We start from the raw sequence: 17,168 nt of genomic DNA, 5'->3' as shown, positions 1-17,168 counted from the left end.
GTCTTGCTCAGACATAAATGTCTATAACTAGTTAAATAAATACCACCATAGGTGTCTCTGCACCAGATTTGCAGAGATACTAACTTGCTTGTGTGCTCAGCACTGAGGTGTTCATGTGATTTGTGTAACACGTGTTTTAAATTGTCTTAGGTGAATAGGGCCTGAGTGTCAGTGAACTGTGATTTACTGATGCCTCACAACTTCCACAGTAGGTCTTTGCTATATTAATTGCATGGACATTCCAAACCTGGGTGGTGCAATGTCTAAAAACCTTCAAAAATCAAATAGATAATTGGTGTTAATGAAAGAAAAACAGGGAGTAGAAACAAAACATGCTTTTTAGTTTCCGTATTTTGGATAAATGCCAATAAACAAAGTCTGTAGTTTGCATCAGTATTATTGAAGTCAAACAAATACATACCCTCAGCTGGGTTGATGCATCATGCCATTTACCTCATTCAGAGTTATAAAGCTTGCTTCGAGTAAAACAAAATACGTGGGATGTTGATGGGAGTGCATAAACACAGAGTTTCAGCTTCTGTGACTGCTTTAACTGTTCACACAAAGTGCTTCCTCAGTTTTCTTTAATTCTGAGTAATTTTCAGATAACTGCTTCAGCCAAATTAGGTTGAGAGCTCATTGAGACCGGTTGATAGTAGAGCATTGTCTGGACATACTACCAGAAAAGAATTTGCAGGTCCCTCTTCCCAGTAATAATATTAATACCCTTCAGCATCTGGTTACAAAACAGAGATGTGTCTAACCTCACCACATTGCCTATGTTCCCTGTTGTCTACCTAAGTATAGTCATTGACAGTTGCAGACACCAGAACTTCTATTCCCAGCTTGGGGTTGCTTCAGTTTTTCCCTGCATTAGTCTAGACCACCTCCTGTCTGGCTTGCAAATGAGTTCCAGGAGCTCTCAGCACACAGACTTTGTGTTGCAGCTGCACCTGGTCTCAGGATCCACCAACTGCCCTGGCACTGACCCAATGCTGCCCTCATCTTTCTGATTTGGAAACTCAGCTGCGCCTGAGCTACAATCCATGAGTGATGATCCTACTCACCTGTTGATGTGGCTCTCCTCACCCTTTGTTCTGCCAGTCTCGAAGAGAAGGTCCTGAGAGAAGCATCAAGGGGGAGTTTTTTCACTGATGTGCAATGGCAGTGTTTCAATGTGGACGTCTTCTGAAGGCTTCCTAGGGTATGTTTTCCTAGTGGGTGGTTGTATCACCTGTGTCTCTGTGGACCTCTGGGCGGGTAGGCTGGAATTACAAAATCCAGATCTTTAAATGTGTTGTCTTTTTTCCTGTTTGGATCTTTAAAAACCCTGCTGTTGAAACAGATTTCTTTCTAATAATTTGGGAAATAATTTTGTTATGCCTTTCCTTATTTTTTTCCTCTGTTTCCTCTCCAAACTTCTCCCTTCCCTGGGGTAAAACAAAAAAAAAGTCAACCAGAGAAAAACTTGAGGTTAAAAAAATCTTTGTTTGACAGTAGTGATCTCTTAAGAGTACCTCCCAGACCTGTGCTGTATTTCTTGGCTTGAGATTTGAGGAATTTCTCATTATCCTACAGTATTTTCAGAAGGTGTATCTTTTTACTTCCACTTGTCCTAAAGGAATATTGGGAATCATATTTTCAGTTGATTAAAATAAATGCGTCCTGATGAGTTGAAACTGAATATGTTGCAATGGGTGGATATGAAATATTCCCTTTCAGCTTACATCTGCTTTCTTTAGGCTGAGGCCACTTCACCTGAGACTTGCTGTGGAATTAGCTGCCTCAAGGGAGTTTAAGCACAACTCACATCAAATATGCATCTCCTTTTCCCCTCAGTATTTCCCTATTTATTTTTATCGCTGTGTCTGTTTGTGTGTTTCACCAAAAATAACAGCACTCAGGTTGATAGAGTACAAACATTCGGTAGCTGATTAGGGCAGTGTTTAAAGAGACAGTTCAGCCAGTAAATATCTGTGATGTTCTCAGCAGGAACCAGGCAACTGGAATCACTGATAGGAGTCAGGGGGAAAGTGCAGTTAATAATTTGTAGATATTTACACCTTTGCTGGTTTCTTTCACGGTACAAAGGCATTAACGGAAGTGACAGAAACGTGTTATGAGCCATTTACTTGGGCTATCTGGAGGGATTTAATCTCACTTGGGTCACGGAGTTGAATTCTCTGGGAATTGGTGTTACCGTGATAGGCTGTAACTGGAGGCCTGGAGTGCAGAGATAAGACTTTTAAGTCCAGCTGGAATTAGAAGCAATAGAATTAACTGGATTGTAATGCCGTAAACCTTTTGGTTCAGATCCTGAAATGCCTCTGGATGGTAGTTCAAATCTCTTCCAGATGGAGGTTTGGCTCTGGGACCTATGCGAAAGACAAACACTAGCAATGTCAAGGACTTTTTTGGAGCATGCACAGCAAGATCAGCCTTACATGCTTCAGCATGCTGCTTGTTGTTCAGTCTTAAGGTTTTCTTAACGTGATGGGGTGGGGTGGTTTACTTGCTTCAAAAGGCCAATTTTCCACTTCACTAGCACACACATGTCTGTCTGTGGTATTTCTTTTAAAGAAAGACTAGGAACGTGTTTGAAAGGTCATTGCTTCTGTAACAAATGAGACTGGGCTGACTATAGCTGGCATACGCATATCAGTTTGAGATAACAGGGACTGCCATCTTCAAAAACATAAAACAGCTACAAAGGAGCTGCTAAACGTTGGGATTTTTGGGGGGCTGTTTGGGTTGTGGGGTTGTTTTTTTTTTGTTGTTGTTGTTGTTCCCCATCTTCCCTTGAGTTAGCTTTTCAAGGAAACGTTTTAAAATAGTAGATGCGTGGAGACCTACAAACACATGCATGCTTTCCATAATGTAGTGTGTTTCTGTGATCATATAGTGTAATTAGACAGAAGTGACAATGCATGAGTTTATAGATTAATTCTTTACTTAGATTAAGGAGGAGAATTGCAGTCCATGATTGTGAAATACAACTTGTTTCTCTGAGCTTAATGTAAAGCAGTTTCATCAAGTGTAATAGGAAATACAGTCTTTAAGTCTGCTGAAGAGAAATAAAATTATAGATTTGATAGTATTTTATGTAGTTTGTTTGTAATACTGAAGACAGTACTGGTTTAGGGATTATTTTTTTAAATTCTTAATTTTTTAAGATTGGAGTAGAGAAGAAGTCCTTCTGATTTCAATGGAAAATACACTTCTCTAACAAAAGCCAGTTGGACTATTTGACTATTTCAATTTTTTACTTCTGTAATATTTTTTTATTTTAAACCCAATGTTGTTATTAATAAAGTTAAATTTATACTAAATCATGGGTTATGCTGAATTTAAAAGTGAGGCCGCCTCAATAGCTCTGAGGAAATATAAAGGAAATCAATATACTATGGATTTAGAAAGTGATGGGTAAAGAGAGAAAGTGTTGTTCCCAAAACCACTCAGTAGGTGAAAGCTCTGAACAGAAGCCCGGTTTTTCAAATCCCAGTCTAGAGCTATTCCTTTTAGATACTGGACTACAAAGCCTTTCTATGATACAGTAGATCGATTCTTATGAAACTGCAAGCTACTTTGTCATTTGTAGTACGATTGTGTTCCGTACTCTTGTGACTCTGTATCTCAAAGGAGATAAGAGTTTGTCCAATGCACTGCATGGATATTTGCACAATGTAAATAATTTTTGATAAACATTTATTGTACATAAATGTGTCTCTGTAGGCAATGTGGTGGGAGCACACTGCATTCTCTCTACAGAATAAGACTTCTTTTCAAAAGTGTTTTTCCACCTGGGGAAGCTTGGAAGGATGAAGCAGGTGAGAGCTGAAGAATCAGAGAGTGTGAATATGGTGGGTTTTTTTGTCTTGATTAAATTTTAAGTAGTTTGGGTTTTTTCCAGATCTAAATATATTGTCAATGTGCATAATAGCTCACAGATATTTATTTGGTCTTCCAGCAGCATGCAAACTTGTAGAAATGGTATGAGAAGAAAGCTTCTGGCCTTGTATTGATTATTCAGAAATTGTTCACTTGGAATTGATAGAAGGACATTGGTGGTAATTAAAAGGAAGGTAACATAATGCTGATGAGTAAAGTAGCATTCCTTTCAGTGTATATTAGTCCTGTGTATTTATAATGTAGTGTTTTACTGATTTTTTGGCTGTTGTTGGCATTGCAAGTCAAATAAACTTCAAGGAGAAACATTAGATCCTGTTTCAACATGCTGCCAAAAAAAAAAAAAGTCACCACCTACGATTGACTTTTATAGCTATTCTTTAGCTCTAGGTATAGAGAAGTAAAGCATCTCATAACTTGTGAGCTATGGTAAAGAAGCTCCATGAAAATGATCAATTACTTGCTTTTCCTCTCATCCTGGAAAGATTCAGTGCATTCAACCTTTTGGTTTTCATCAGGAGCATTCTCTGTGTTGTATCTGGTTTCAGATTTTGTGACAAGGAGATACTCCAGTACATTTTCTTCTCTACAGTCTGCACTCTGAGGTGATAGGATTTTATATGCTTTACCTTTGCAAAGAGAAGCCATTATGCCAGATTATCATCTTGCTTATAGAGATGCAGTTTTGCCCTATTAATTTCTCTTCAGATGTAGTTAGTGCCTGTTCAGAGCTGACCCAAACTGGAAATCAAGAGTGTGAAATAACAGTGGAGAACAACCTGTATCTAATACAGAAACCAAACCTTGGAGAAATATGAGAGACCTGGAAAGGTAGAACACAGTTACAAAGAGCAGATGCGTAGAAGTGAATGGCTGGGCCAGTGCATGTGTTCCAGGAAGAGTTCTGCACATTCTTTTTTATTAATACAGAGTGTGCTGTACTGTGCTTGTGTTCTGATTACAGTGCCAGTTTGTGATGCTTTTCATTATTACAACTAAACTTGTTATAGCTGAGCCTGATGATGATAAATAAATAAAAAGTACTGATTAAGCCACTGCCATAGGCACTGAACTGTGAATTAGTCATAATATCACTTCTAGTTATCACCTCAATTCTATTTGTTGTCACAGTTTACACTGAGCTATGTGCAAGGAAAACAACATCACAGTGATAGTTAGAATGTTAGTCTTGCATTACAAAATGCCAAACACTTAAATAATGTATCTGTGACAAAAGAAACATACTAGAAGAGATTGCAATAAAAGGAAAGTCTGCCTCCAGAATAAAACGTAATAGTCTGTGGAAATGCAGAACAGTTTGCAGTGACTGTCATGCCAATGTAGAAGTACCCTGATTTAATGTTTGAGGGGGAAAGTCTGAGCTGCTATCCTTAAAGCACTGCTTTAGGTCAAGAAATCAAGTCTGAGACTGTGATACTAGGTCATAGGAATGTGTCAGTGTTATGCCGCAGAATCCAAGGGCTGGAACAATTCTCCTGTGAGGAAAGGCTGAAGCAGTTGGGCTTCTTCAGCTTGGGGAAGACTCTGGGAAACCTTGTTACAGTCTCCCAATACTTACTTTTGTACAATGACTGTGGTGAAACTGTGGAACAGTTTGCCCAGATGCCCCATCCCTGGAAATGTGCAAGGGCAGGTTAGACAGGTATCTGAGCAGCCTGACCTAGGTGAAGAGGTCCCTGCTCATTGCAAGGGGATGAGAACTAGGAACCTTTAAAGGTTCCTTTCAGCCCAAATCATTCTATGATTCAATGATTGTTCCCTGTATATGCAGTACCTTGATGGCAAAGGCCATTACCAGGATCCTAAACTTTGCTTTTCTATTGGATTTCTCTAGGTCAGAGAATTTACTGGACATGGCTACAGACAATTTTTCTTTTAATTAACGCTTCTATACTTCAGGGGGTTTAGCCCAGTGTATAAGATTCAGAGAAAATTCAGGTATCATAATCCAAAACAGGTTCTTAGCTGAGGGATTTTCTGCTGTCAGAAGAGGTCCATTACTGTTTATCATGCAGCGTTGGAGCAGCTGTATTCTTTTAACAGCAGCTTTATTTCACGGGAGTGAATACTTCCCTGTCTTTATTCCTTGCTTATTTTTATTTTTTAGTGTTTAGGACCTTTTTCCTGCTTTTTCAGCTTCTTCCTAGGTTGTCAGACTAGCTGCTCTAACTAGCTTTTGCATGCTCAGATGTCTGCCTGCCACCCGGGGGTTCAGTGTTACGGATAGGATCTCTCCAGGTTTTCACTGACCTGTGTGGCACAACCTTAATTCTTTAACACTAGCTGTCGTGCAACATTCTTGATAAATAACCTTTTCTTTTGCCTGTATTAGCAAGATCGTGTTTGGGGAGAAAAAAAACCCTACCCTTAAAGGTTATGTAGCAGGCATGGTACTTTAATAAGTCCTGAAGGAATCAGAATAATCCACCAGATGCTGAGTTTCCTGTATTTTTGAATACCTAAAGTAAATATGCATGCTGTGCAAAATATGCAAAATGATTGCTGTGGTGGGTTTGTAAGGTTAGCAACAACTGTAATGCTCAAGGGAGGGGAGATAGCAAAGATGGCAATGTTGTTTAGTTTTTTTGGTTTGGTTTTTTTCAGTCTTTGCTATCCTATTGCCTTTCCTTTCGTAACATAGGAATATTATTGCTGAAATAGGTATGGTTTTGTCTTCCAGGGTTTCTGATTATGTGTAAAATCAAAAATGGACTATATAGCAATCTATTTTCTTCAGGTACTGTGGTGTGTAATCTTGATTTTACAGTGTTATATAACTGCACTAACTGAAAAAATTGCTTGAACACCTTATGAAGTTAGTCTCTTGCTAGTGGCCCTTTTGCTGTAGACTTTTGTGTTGATTATTCTTAGAATCCATTCTGCACTTTTAATTGTTTTTTTTTTTTTTTTATGCATGTATCCAGTTTCCTCAGAGCATGGGTCTTTCCACAGGAATGGGGGAGAGATGCTTTGAACAAAATAAAACCAGTGAAAATGGGGGCACAGTTGATGATACCACAGAGAGGGAAGGGAAATGGTGGGAATGTGTAGCTGAGGTCACTATAGTCTCCATATGGATCTACCACAGCTTGAGTAGGTGATTTGAATGTTGTCTCTTGTGACTTACGAAAATGAATTGATGAGCTCATGGCTTCTCCAGGTATTGTTTGTAACGGGAGTGCTCTAACTTCATCTCTCTGTTCAATTTTAAATATTTTTATTCGAAAAGGATTTTTAACCATCTTTTGACAACATGACATGCAGTTATCGCATCTGAATTAAATTATTGTGGTGGCATATTCATGAGGCTTGGATTTTTAATTTTTTTTTTTATTTTACATCTCTGGTTTATTACCTTTGTTAATGCACAACTCAAGTTAATTTGAATTACAAGGTGTCTAATTAGCATTATTAGCAAAATTCAGATTGTAGTCCTTGGCTTGTATAGTGGCTTATTTTAGATGTTGTATTCTGGTGTATTAATTTATTTCCCATGTGGACAGATCTTCTCTGCCTAAAATAAATGAATGTGCTTAAATGTTTCTGTAGGACAAAACTTTTAGGTTAATTTTTTCATGTTCAATGTGAAATTATAACTGGGGAAAAAAACCCTTCACATAAAATATTTCACCTATGCTGTTAAGCAAAAGTCTCCTTAAGGAAGGAAAAGTTAAGTCTAATCCTTATTTATTGTGAGTTATAGAATCACCAGTGTGTTTTCATACTGAATTTCACAGAATCACAAGGTGGGAAAAGACCTTCAAGATCATCAAGTCCAACCGTTCCATCCATATCTTTAAGTACCACATCTACCCTTTTTTTTTTTTTTAAACACATCCAGGGAAGGTGACTCAACCTCCTCCTTGGGCAGCCTGTTCCAGGCCATGACAACTGTTTCAGTAAACATTTTTTTTTTCTAATAACTAATCTGACCCTGCCCTGGAGCAATTTAGTGCCGTTTCCCCTTGTCCTAGCTCCTGTCACCTGGCTGAAGAGACCATCACCCACCTCTCTACAACCTCCCTTCAGGTAGTTGTAGGTGGTGATAAGGTCTCCCCTCAGCCACCTCTTCTCCAGACTAAACAGCCCCAGCTCCTTCAGCTGCTCCTCATATGATTTGCCCTCCAGCCCCTTCACCAGCCTGGTTGTCCGTCTGTGGACTCACTTGCGGACCTCAATGTCCTTCTTATGGTGAGAAGCCCAGAACTGGACACAGTACTTGAGGTGCAGCCTCACCAATGCCGAGTACAGGGGCACAATTACCTCCCTAGACCTACTGGCCACACTGTTTTTGATACAAGCCAAGATGCCATTGGCCTTCTTAGCCGCCCGGACACACTGCTGGCTCATATTCAGCCTGCTGTCAACCAACACCCCCAGGTCCTTCTCTGCCTGACCGCTCTCCAGCCAACCTCCCCCAAGCCTGTAGTGCTGCATGGGGTTGTTATGTCCCGTGTGCAGCACTCTGCACTTGGCCTTGTTAAACTTCATCCCATTGGTCTCAGCCCATCAGTCCAGTCTGTTCAGATCCCTCTGAAGAGCCTCCCTACCCTCAGGCATATCAACACTTCCTCCCAGTTTAGTGTCATCTGCAAACTTACTGAGGGAACATTCAATCCCTTCATTGAGGTCATTGATAAAGATGTTGAACAAAACTGGACCCAAGACTATATCGTGGGGTACACCACAAGTATGTTCAATGGGTTTTAACCCTACCACCCAACTGTTTTGGTGTTTGTTTGTTTGTTTGTTTGTTTTTTATTATTAAACACAGGTAGATGTAATAAGGAAGAAAATGTAATGATCAATACAATAGCATGATGGAAATTGTTTTTACTATGCTTACCTGCATGTTTGGTTAGAGTTGTGATTCTCTGATCTCTGGTTTGAAATAGCTAGCACGCAGGAGGCCTCCTTAATTGCACAACTGTGAGCGGTTCAGCAAATTGTCAACTACTTCATTTTGGAAGACTTATAACTATTGACATAAAACTCACAATTTACTAATTAGGCTGGGTGCTCTGAAAGGAAAATTTCATCTCTGAGATACTGCTATAAGTCAAACCAATAGGTTTAATCCTGCAGGGACGTAAAACATGTGATTAACTCTACTTTGGTATTATTTCTCATATGAATAAAGCTATCAATGTGCTTTATTGATTGCTCTAATGACCAAAGTCAATAATAAGTGAAAGATTTCTTCTGGTGGATTTGTGCGCTGTGTAGACTAAGCGGTTAACTTCAGTCATCCTGTTCCTATTCCCCAAACCCATTTTAAACTAGCCCAAGGAATAATTTAGTAGTCTTTTTTTTATACTGTGCTCCCTGCTGTATGGGAGATTCCATGTCAATGTCAGTCCATGGGTAAACTGGTTCATTTTACCTGCAGTGAAGCATGCAGTAGGAGACACTCTCACTACTACTCTGTTATGACATGCGGAGTCATGTCATTCACTGTAATGCTTATTAAAATGTGGAGTGTAGGACAGAGATCCACTGTGTTATTGAGTTGCCTCTTACTTCCATGATTCTTATCACCTATCTTCTAGTCATTTGGTGTTAGTCATGCCAGAGATAGGCATGGAATTTTGTAACAAAAATTACTCTTACTGCTTAGAAGTAGCTTTTTCAGGTCTGTGTAAACTGTTGGTAAGCTTAAATTACCTCTACTTTTGTGATAACTTATGTGGCTAAGCAGAGGATTTTGGTCATAAGGTTGTTGATCGGACAGTTTTTGCCTGCAGTAGATTATGTAAAAAATATTGTAAATAGAACATCTGTAAAAGCCAGGAAGTACTCGCTAGCCTAAGTTAGTAGTAACCTCTTTTATAACCTTTATTTTTACCTTCTCTCTGGATGTCATTAGACTGCTTTGGGAATTTGCAGATATGTATTTTTGTGCTAAACTGGATACTGCAGTTCATAGAGTTTTACTTACAAATAAAATAATGTCTGCATGATATCTGAACATTTAGTAGAAATCTAGCAAATGTCTTATAACATAGTTTACCTTGACAATTATGAATACAACTAAAGAATGCTGAAATAAATATGGAGCTTTACATGAAAGCTGTTATTCAAATAGATTTATTTCTTCTGACTTGAAATGAGATCTCCAATCACTTTGCTATTAGAAGCATGCCATACAAATCTTTTCTGCTGAGTCTAATTGAGTATTGCTCATGTAACAGCTAGATTTTTCTTAGTAAGTGCTTTAAAAGATGATCAGATTGCTCTCCTAAATGAAGCCTGGTGGGAACTTATAAGACATAGATCAGTGTATCTAAAAGTCTTAATTTTTCAACTCCATTACTGCGCTAATAGAATGAAAGCTTTAATTTAAATGTGTTAAATCTGTATGTACTATGCTCAGAAGTAATAGTTTAGCATTCAGCAATGCCACTCTAATGACAAGTGTGGACTGTGAAGAGAAAATCATGTTCTGGGTTAAGGATGCTGAGAAAAAGTATCAATGCACTGGTTTGCTAATAGCAAATAAAACTAATGAGTTGGTGACAGTGAAAGCATGGTCAGGCACTTTTTGGCTGAATCCAAGAAGCGTCTGGACGATGCGCTCAGTCACATGCTCTGACCTGTCTGGCCCTGTGTGGAGCTGGAGGTTGGATTCAATGATCCTTCTGGGTCTCTTCCAACTCGGGAGATTCTATGATTCTATCATTCTGTTGCTGTTTGTGTAAGATTCATAGCCTGTGTTAAGCTGGATACCCATGTTACATAGCGGCCAAAAGTAAATAATTTTTTATTAAGTAATCCTACCATTTTGGGGAGCCCTTTTTGTCTTATTGCATCAAAGTACTAAAATCATGCTGATGGGTCACTATGCAGTGGTTAACTGTTCAAATACTCTGGTGTACACAGGTCAATAGCCATCGCTTTGCAGAGGAGTCTTGAGTGTTCTCATGGTTTGTATTAGATTTCGCAGTTTTTCAGTGATGTGTATGCTGATATTTTTTTAAACCCTCTCAAGTACTAGAAATTGTTTCTTACATTATTTAAAAAATCCTTCTGCATTAATACTTGTCCCTCGGTTGGGTCATTTGTTCAACATTTTAATGATTTATGTCTCTCATGTAGGTATTAGCAGGTACAAAGATGTGTTTTAATGATATGCTGCTGCATATTGTTCACTGGGGGAGAATATAAAGCAGGGAAAATACAAAGCATTGAATACATGGATAATTTCCAGCCTTTTAAATGATTCAAATTCTTTGAGTCGCTGATTTCTATTGCTGACCTCTGCTTCTGACCTTTCCTTGACTTCACAGGTCAACAGTTCTGTCACAAACTGCTTTTTGAATAATTTGTCATTTGAGATCTCTAGGTACTATTTCTGTTCTTAGAGATATTTGTTTTTTAAAGTGGTCACTGACCAAAATTCAGTTACTATTTCGCAATACAAAAATCAGATCTTGGCAACTGGATGGAAAGTACACTGGGAAGAGTGTACTCTCCATTGTACTAGGCAGCAGTACAATGTTCTGGTGGAATATACGCAGGTTTCCAGTACTTCCCTCCATAGTTTGAAGAAACAGCTCAGTCCTCCCTGTTCCTCATTCTCTGAAGAGCAGTTTCAGTTGAAATTTAACATACCAGTTGCCAACTTCTTTTCCCCTCAGAAAGGGAAAGAAAAACTGCCATGTACCCAAAGCATAGAAATTGCCAAACCTGGTTATTTGGGAAATGCTAAACTACATTTGCTGTGATTTTTCTCTGTTCAGTGATACACTGGTGTTCTTCCTATTTCTTTCTTTATTCGGTCATTTTTCTATTCATACATCAGAAAAGCCTTCTCTGATACAGCCATTTTAATGCACAGCATTCCCTGTGAGCCATTTGGCTGTGTACAAGAGGGGCAGTTGCTTAAATCTTGCAATCAGAAGGCTTTGTTCTTCCCACAGTGTGTTCTTGATTAATGCAAGCTAGTAATTACAAACACTGGAGCGTGCAGTGTGACACCACCACAGTGACTGGCTGGCCTGCACTTTGACAGGCTTTTCTTAGATTCAAGAAATAATGATACAAAAATTGCATTTCAAAATGTTTATCTTGCCAGAATTCCTAATTTTGTTTTGATGTAATTATAGCAATGCCATTTAATAGAGGTGCTGCTGAAAAAACCTTTACAATTTGAATGCACATTTTTTTAAGACAAGCGTCCTTTTATTTTTTCTAAATTTTTTGAAGGTAAGACATGACAATTCTCAGCACACTAAATCTTTCAGAAGTGTATTAAGTTATCACTACTAATAAAATATGACCCTGAGGAATGCCAAGCACAGATGTGGGAAAGGGTATTTTCCCTTTCTTACAAACTTGGAATATGAGGCATAGAATTTTGTGAGTATGTTTGGTTTGGGATTTACCTTTTGGTTACTTCCCCCCATTACTGCTGGACAGGCATAAGCTCACAATATTCTGACATGCCATGTTGGACTTTGACTGCTGAATTAATTTGACCCTTAAGAACTTGATGTAACTCTAGCTGGAACAAGGAGAAAATGCTTTTGACTTGAAGCTGGCTCTGGCTAATGTTATCAAGTGTTAAATGTATATGACTTTCTTACACGCTTTATGCCCATAAGAAGGAAAAAAATAGGAACTTATTATCTACAGTGTGAGTGAAGAGCTGAGTAGTCACTGATAGAGTGTGACTGTGCTACTGGTTGCCTGTGCATGTGCTTTTAGTATATCTAAAGTGGAAGGTGACGTATTTTTATTTCAATCAGTGAGCTGCTTCGTGCAAAAAGTACTTTTGTGTGTGTGAGGAATGTCATGAGGAAATTATTGCGAAGAGTAACAGCAGCAAGTTCACACCAGCCTGGAAGCACGACAGCTTTCCCTTGTAGACAAGACTTTAGAATGTGAACTCAAAATTCATGCAACTGTTGTTAATAAATAAAAATATATTGCTATATTAAGCATATCTAGACCTGATCTAATACTAGTTGTGGTACCTGAATTCTGAGAGTAGTTGATAAATGGTATCAATTCCTTTCTTTTCTGATTTCTTTAAGGATGTTTCCTTGGTTATGTTTTGCAAATCAGCTGCCTGTTTCTCAACTACTATGTGGTTGTGGCATAATCTAATATAGTGACACTGTTTCTGTTTCAAATCAATTTTAAAGATTTCTAGAATCTCACTCAGCCTTATAAATGCTCCTATGTGTGTTTTATTCCTTTTATAAGAAGTACCGTGCTGCCTTTCTGAATTTTTTGGAACTTTTCTTCTGAAATAACTTCGTGAGGTTAAAGGATTAATTCCTCTAGAGAACTTAGCTTGAAATTCTTTTTTGTGAATTCCACATAATATCAGAGTTAATAACATACCTGTGAAGCTCTTTCTAAAAGACTGTTATTATTACACAATTATCTTACTGTGTGGCAGTCTTGTAGCTCTGGGTTTTTTTGTGTATGCTACCATAGCATCATTAACTTTGAAAGACTCATATCAGTCGTGCAGGGATGAGCTAACAGGAGGATTTACTGCTGGTGCTATTACCACAATTAGGAAAACGTGGTTGTGCTGGCGGTTTCGTTGTTTTTCTTATTCATTGTTCCTCCCCCACCTAGAATTTTATAAGGCACGCATCCTTCTTATTTCTTACTCTTTCTTTCTTGTATTCTCTTCCCAAGCATAAATTATTTAAGTATTATCCAAAGATATACAAACCTACTGAATTGCTCTAAATTGGAAAAATAAATGCTCTAATAAAGGTATACTAACAAATTTCAATATGAAGAAAGAGGGATGGTGTTAAATAAGACTGTCAGGTTACATTTTCTTTGGTTTTAAGTGATTTATACCGTATCTTTATGGAGTAAAATTTTAGGCCTGTAAAAGGAAGAAACAGAAGACCCTCATTAACAGCCACTTGACCAGGTGATGAAAGTGAGTCTATGATACTGAGGAAAATCAAAAGCTTGAAAGTGCAGGAAAAACAATTATGATGAGATGAGGTTGTGTTATGGAAAAGTTGATTAAAGAAGCTGCAAGAGAAGGTAATGTGGAGGACCTGGTTTATAATGTTAGTAACAAAGATTAATTATGTAACAATGACTGTAGTACACTTACATTCAGCAGCTTCTGAAAATCGGAGAAAGACAGTGCTGGCTAACGTTATCACTTTGTGCTTAATTCTTAAAAAAGAGAAGCTGTATAAAGTAAGGGTACTTGTTAAGAAGAGTCTAAGAAGGGGTGGCTCACAGTTAACTCTTTGGAGAGGATGTGTAGATTATACTGAAGTCAAATATTACATGCACAGAAATTCAAGGAGGACCGAATGGAAACTAAATTGGGGGAGTGGAAAAGCAAGAAGGCTACGAGAATCAAGGGTGCATATTTCAGAAAAATAAGCAATGAGATAAATTAAACCAAATAAAACTAAATCAAAGACAAATAAACTCATAATTCTGGCACTTTAAATATAACAATGCAATTAGGCGAGCAAAAAAAAAGTTTACAACTTGCAGGCAGTAGAAAAAAAACTGTTATTGAGTCATTTTAAAGTATAGGAAGACTACTAGGTGATTGATAGGAGAGGATAAGGTGTAGGTAAACAGCTCATTCATCCTTGAAGGAAAGCAGGTATGTTATGTTCAGTATGTAGAAACCTGGGAAGTAACTGCTAGGAACCCCTCTGTGAACCTCTGTGACACTTCATCTGCAGGTGAAGTGGTAGATGGAATTCAATATACATTAAAATCAAAGTGGCATGCACTGGGAAAGTAAATCTTATACATACATGATGGATTTTGAGATCTCTTGTATTCAGGAATGAGATCTAGGAGCTGTGATGGATAATTCCACCAAAATGTGGCCTCGATGGTTAGTAACCATTAGCAAAGTAAATTGAATTTTAATAATTAGAAAAGAAATAAAGAACAAATTCAGAGACACCATCATCCCACTCGCTAGTCCAGTAGGTAACTAAGTCTCGTATATGGTGTGATGTTACTCACATTCTACTCTATCATATTCTGGACAGAGTAGAATTGGGAGAGCTACCAAGAAAGTAAAAAGTTGATCAGAGGTAAGGAGCTGCATGTGTGTCACTTTTCTTCCTGGAAAGCAAACGGCCGAGGGGGTATGCTATAGATTTGTATGTTCTTTTGTGACATGGGGGAAAAGGAAGTTTCATTTGATGCTCCTCCCATTTATTTCAACTGCAGGGTTAAAAACAATTAAAGAGAGGTAGTTCTTTATACATCTGAAGGAGACTCTGCTCTTCTTCCTACAAAATCTCAAGAATACTAGAGCTTCATAAAAGGTCAAAAGTCAAGGGAATAATTATTGTCAAACTCAATTAACTTGATTTTAAAATTATTTTAAATAATAAATTCAAGTCAATGCCCTGCACCAATTTCAAATAAAGCATTATCAAATAAAGCATTATCACTTCATGCATTATACTGCAGCTGTTTTTCTCCTAGAGTCATATCAGCAGTTAGTCACCCTGGTGTCTGCCTGCAATAAAACTTACACGTGTACAAATTTCCTACCAATCTCAAATGCCAGTGCTTCAGCTATGGCAGTGGAGGAGAGCAGGACTCCAGCGCAGACTGAGCTGTTTCATTCAGCTTTTCAGATAGTTTTGAACTGACTTAGGAGTAGGAATTTAGGCTGAATCAACCTTTTGTAGCTGTCTTGGCTACGTCTGTACTAAGGAAGAAATGCCTCCTGCTGAAGTAAAAGGAGATAGATCTAGATGTTGTACTGGATTACTTTGTAATCCAATTATGATTTAAACAGGCACTAATTTCATTAATGCAGTTAAACCTCTTGGCTGCCATAATTCTCTCTTCTGGGTGAAGTTTTCCTGTTATTCCAGAATAGTGTCACTATCCCAAACACTGAGTAATCCAAGTAGCAAATATTTTAATTATTGATAATTTAGTTGTTTATTTCTGCTATGTATATGAGTATCTGTAAGCTTCATATGTATTTCCCAATTAAATTTTTATAAAATAAATATTAAGAGTTGTGAGATTAATATTAAAAGAGAAGACTTGCACTAGCATAATTTAAATTTCTTATACACTGGGAAATATTTTTATAAATATGCCTATATATGCCATATCTAGATTTTCATTTTTGGTATATCACCCTATTAAGCGAAGACTTTTGCAGTTGTGAAATAATAATGATGATTTGTAATCTTTAAATTTACTCTGTGTTTTGTAGTACACTCATAAATGAACTGTTTGTATTCAAAAAATTCATAGTAGTCTGCTAAGGATTTTCTATCAGTTTTCTTTCTGTGTTTTTATGTTGTGGGTGGCCTTTTTAAACAATGACAGACAAATCTTGAATTTAATGTAAATGTTCAGGAACCTACGAACAATTCTCACTTAAGATTTTCATTATTTTGAATTATAGTTAGGTAAAGGCTTTATCTGATGACAAGAAGTCAAATTTGTTTACAGCCAGCATTATCAGAATTCACCTATAGCAGCCCATGGAAACACATTTCAATAGAGTTAGAGCCATTTAATGCTTAAACAGCCAAATACAGAACAGCTACCTAACCTAGTCTTTGTGTTATGCTCCAGTCTTCCTGACTGCATATTCTACTTCCAGCTGTTGCATCTTTCCCCTTTTTCACCATGGCTGCAGGCCAAGGTGTAAACAGTGTTGAATCAGAGGATGAGTGTAGCTTTTCAATCATTATTGTCAATCCCGGTCTTAAGCTGAGAAAATGTACCTCGTGTTTGACTTCTGTTCACAACACTGACATCAGAATGGAGGGGCTTTGTGTTCTGTCAGTGACTGAGCTTTACTGGTTAATATCATCATGTAATCTGCTTGGCCTTTTTTAATGTAAACGTGAGAAAATTGTCTAACTAAAATCTAAAATGGGGGTATAAAAAGAGGTGTTTATTTTTTAAGTAGATTAAAGCTTTTATATGCTTTTGTTTTCCTTTGAAGGGTCCATCTTGCTGGGACGATGTGCTGATTCCCAACAGAATAAAAGGTGTTTGCCAGTCCCAAAGGTGCAATGGAAACGTAGCGGTAAGATCTTGTCATGTTTCTCCAAGTGCTGTGGCACTTCTAAGAATAACTTTGTTCCAACCATATTAGAATTGCAGAAATGAATATAAGTCGGCACATGTAGTATGCTTCCAAAGAGGTGTTCAGCGTCAGGTAATGCAACTTGATATTTAGCAAAAGGGAAGAACTTAGTTGCTGCTTGGAATGAAGGGGGAAATAATTTCTTTCCCTG

The 17,168-nt window shown here is 37.8% G+C and overlaps 1 protein-coding gene across 1 annotated transcript in view; it reads left to right on the top strand.

Moving 5' to 3' along the window:
• The window catches only part of PRKN (parkin RBR E3 ubiquitin protein ligase), a gene marked incomplete at its 5' end in the record, with an annotated part of 579,674 nt that overhangs the window by 175,204 nt on the left and 387,302 nt on the right, over nucleotides 1–17,168 (top strand). The window contains 1 exon segment of the mRNA XM_084261053.1: nucleotides 16,874–16,957. Coding sequence (XP_084117179.1) covers nucleotides 16,874–16,957 — 84 coding nt within the window.

The sequence above is a fragment of the Gallinula chloropus genome, assembly GCF_964237585.1.
Source record: "Gallinula chloropus genome assembly, chromosome: 3".
NCBI lineage: Eukaryota > Metazoa > Chordata > Aves > Gruiformes > Rallidae > Gallinula > Gallinula chloropus.
The sequence above is the reverse complement of the archived record's forward strand: the minus strand, read 5'-3'. Positions and strand labels throughout refer to the sequence as shown.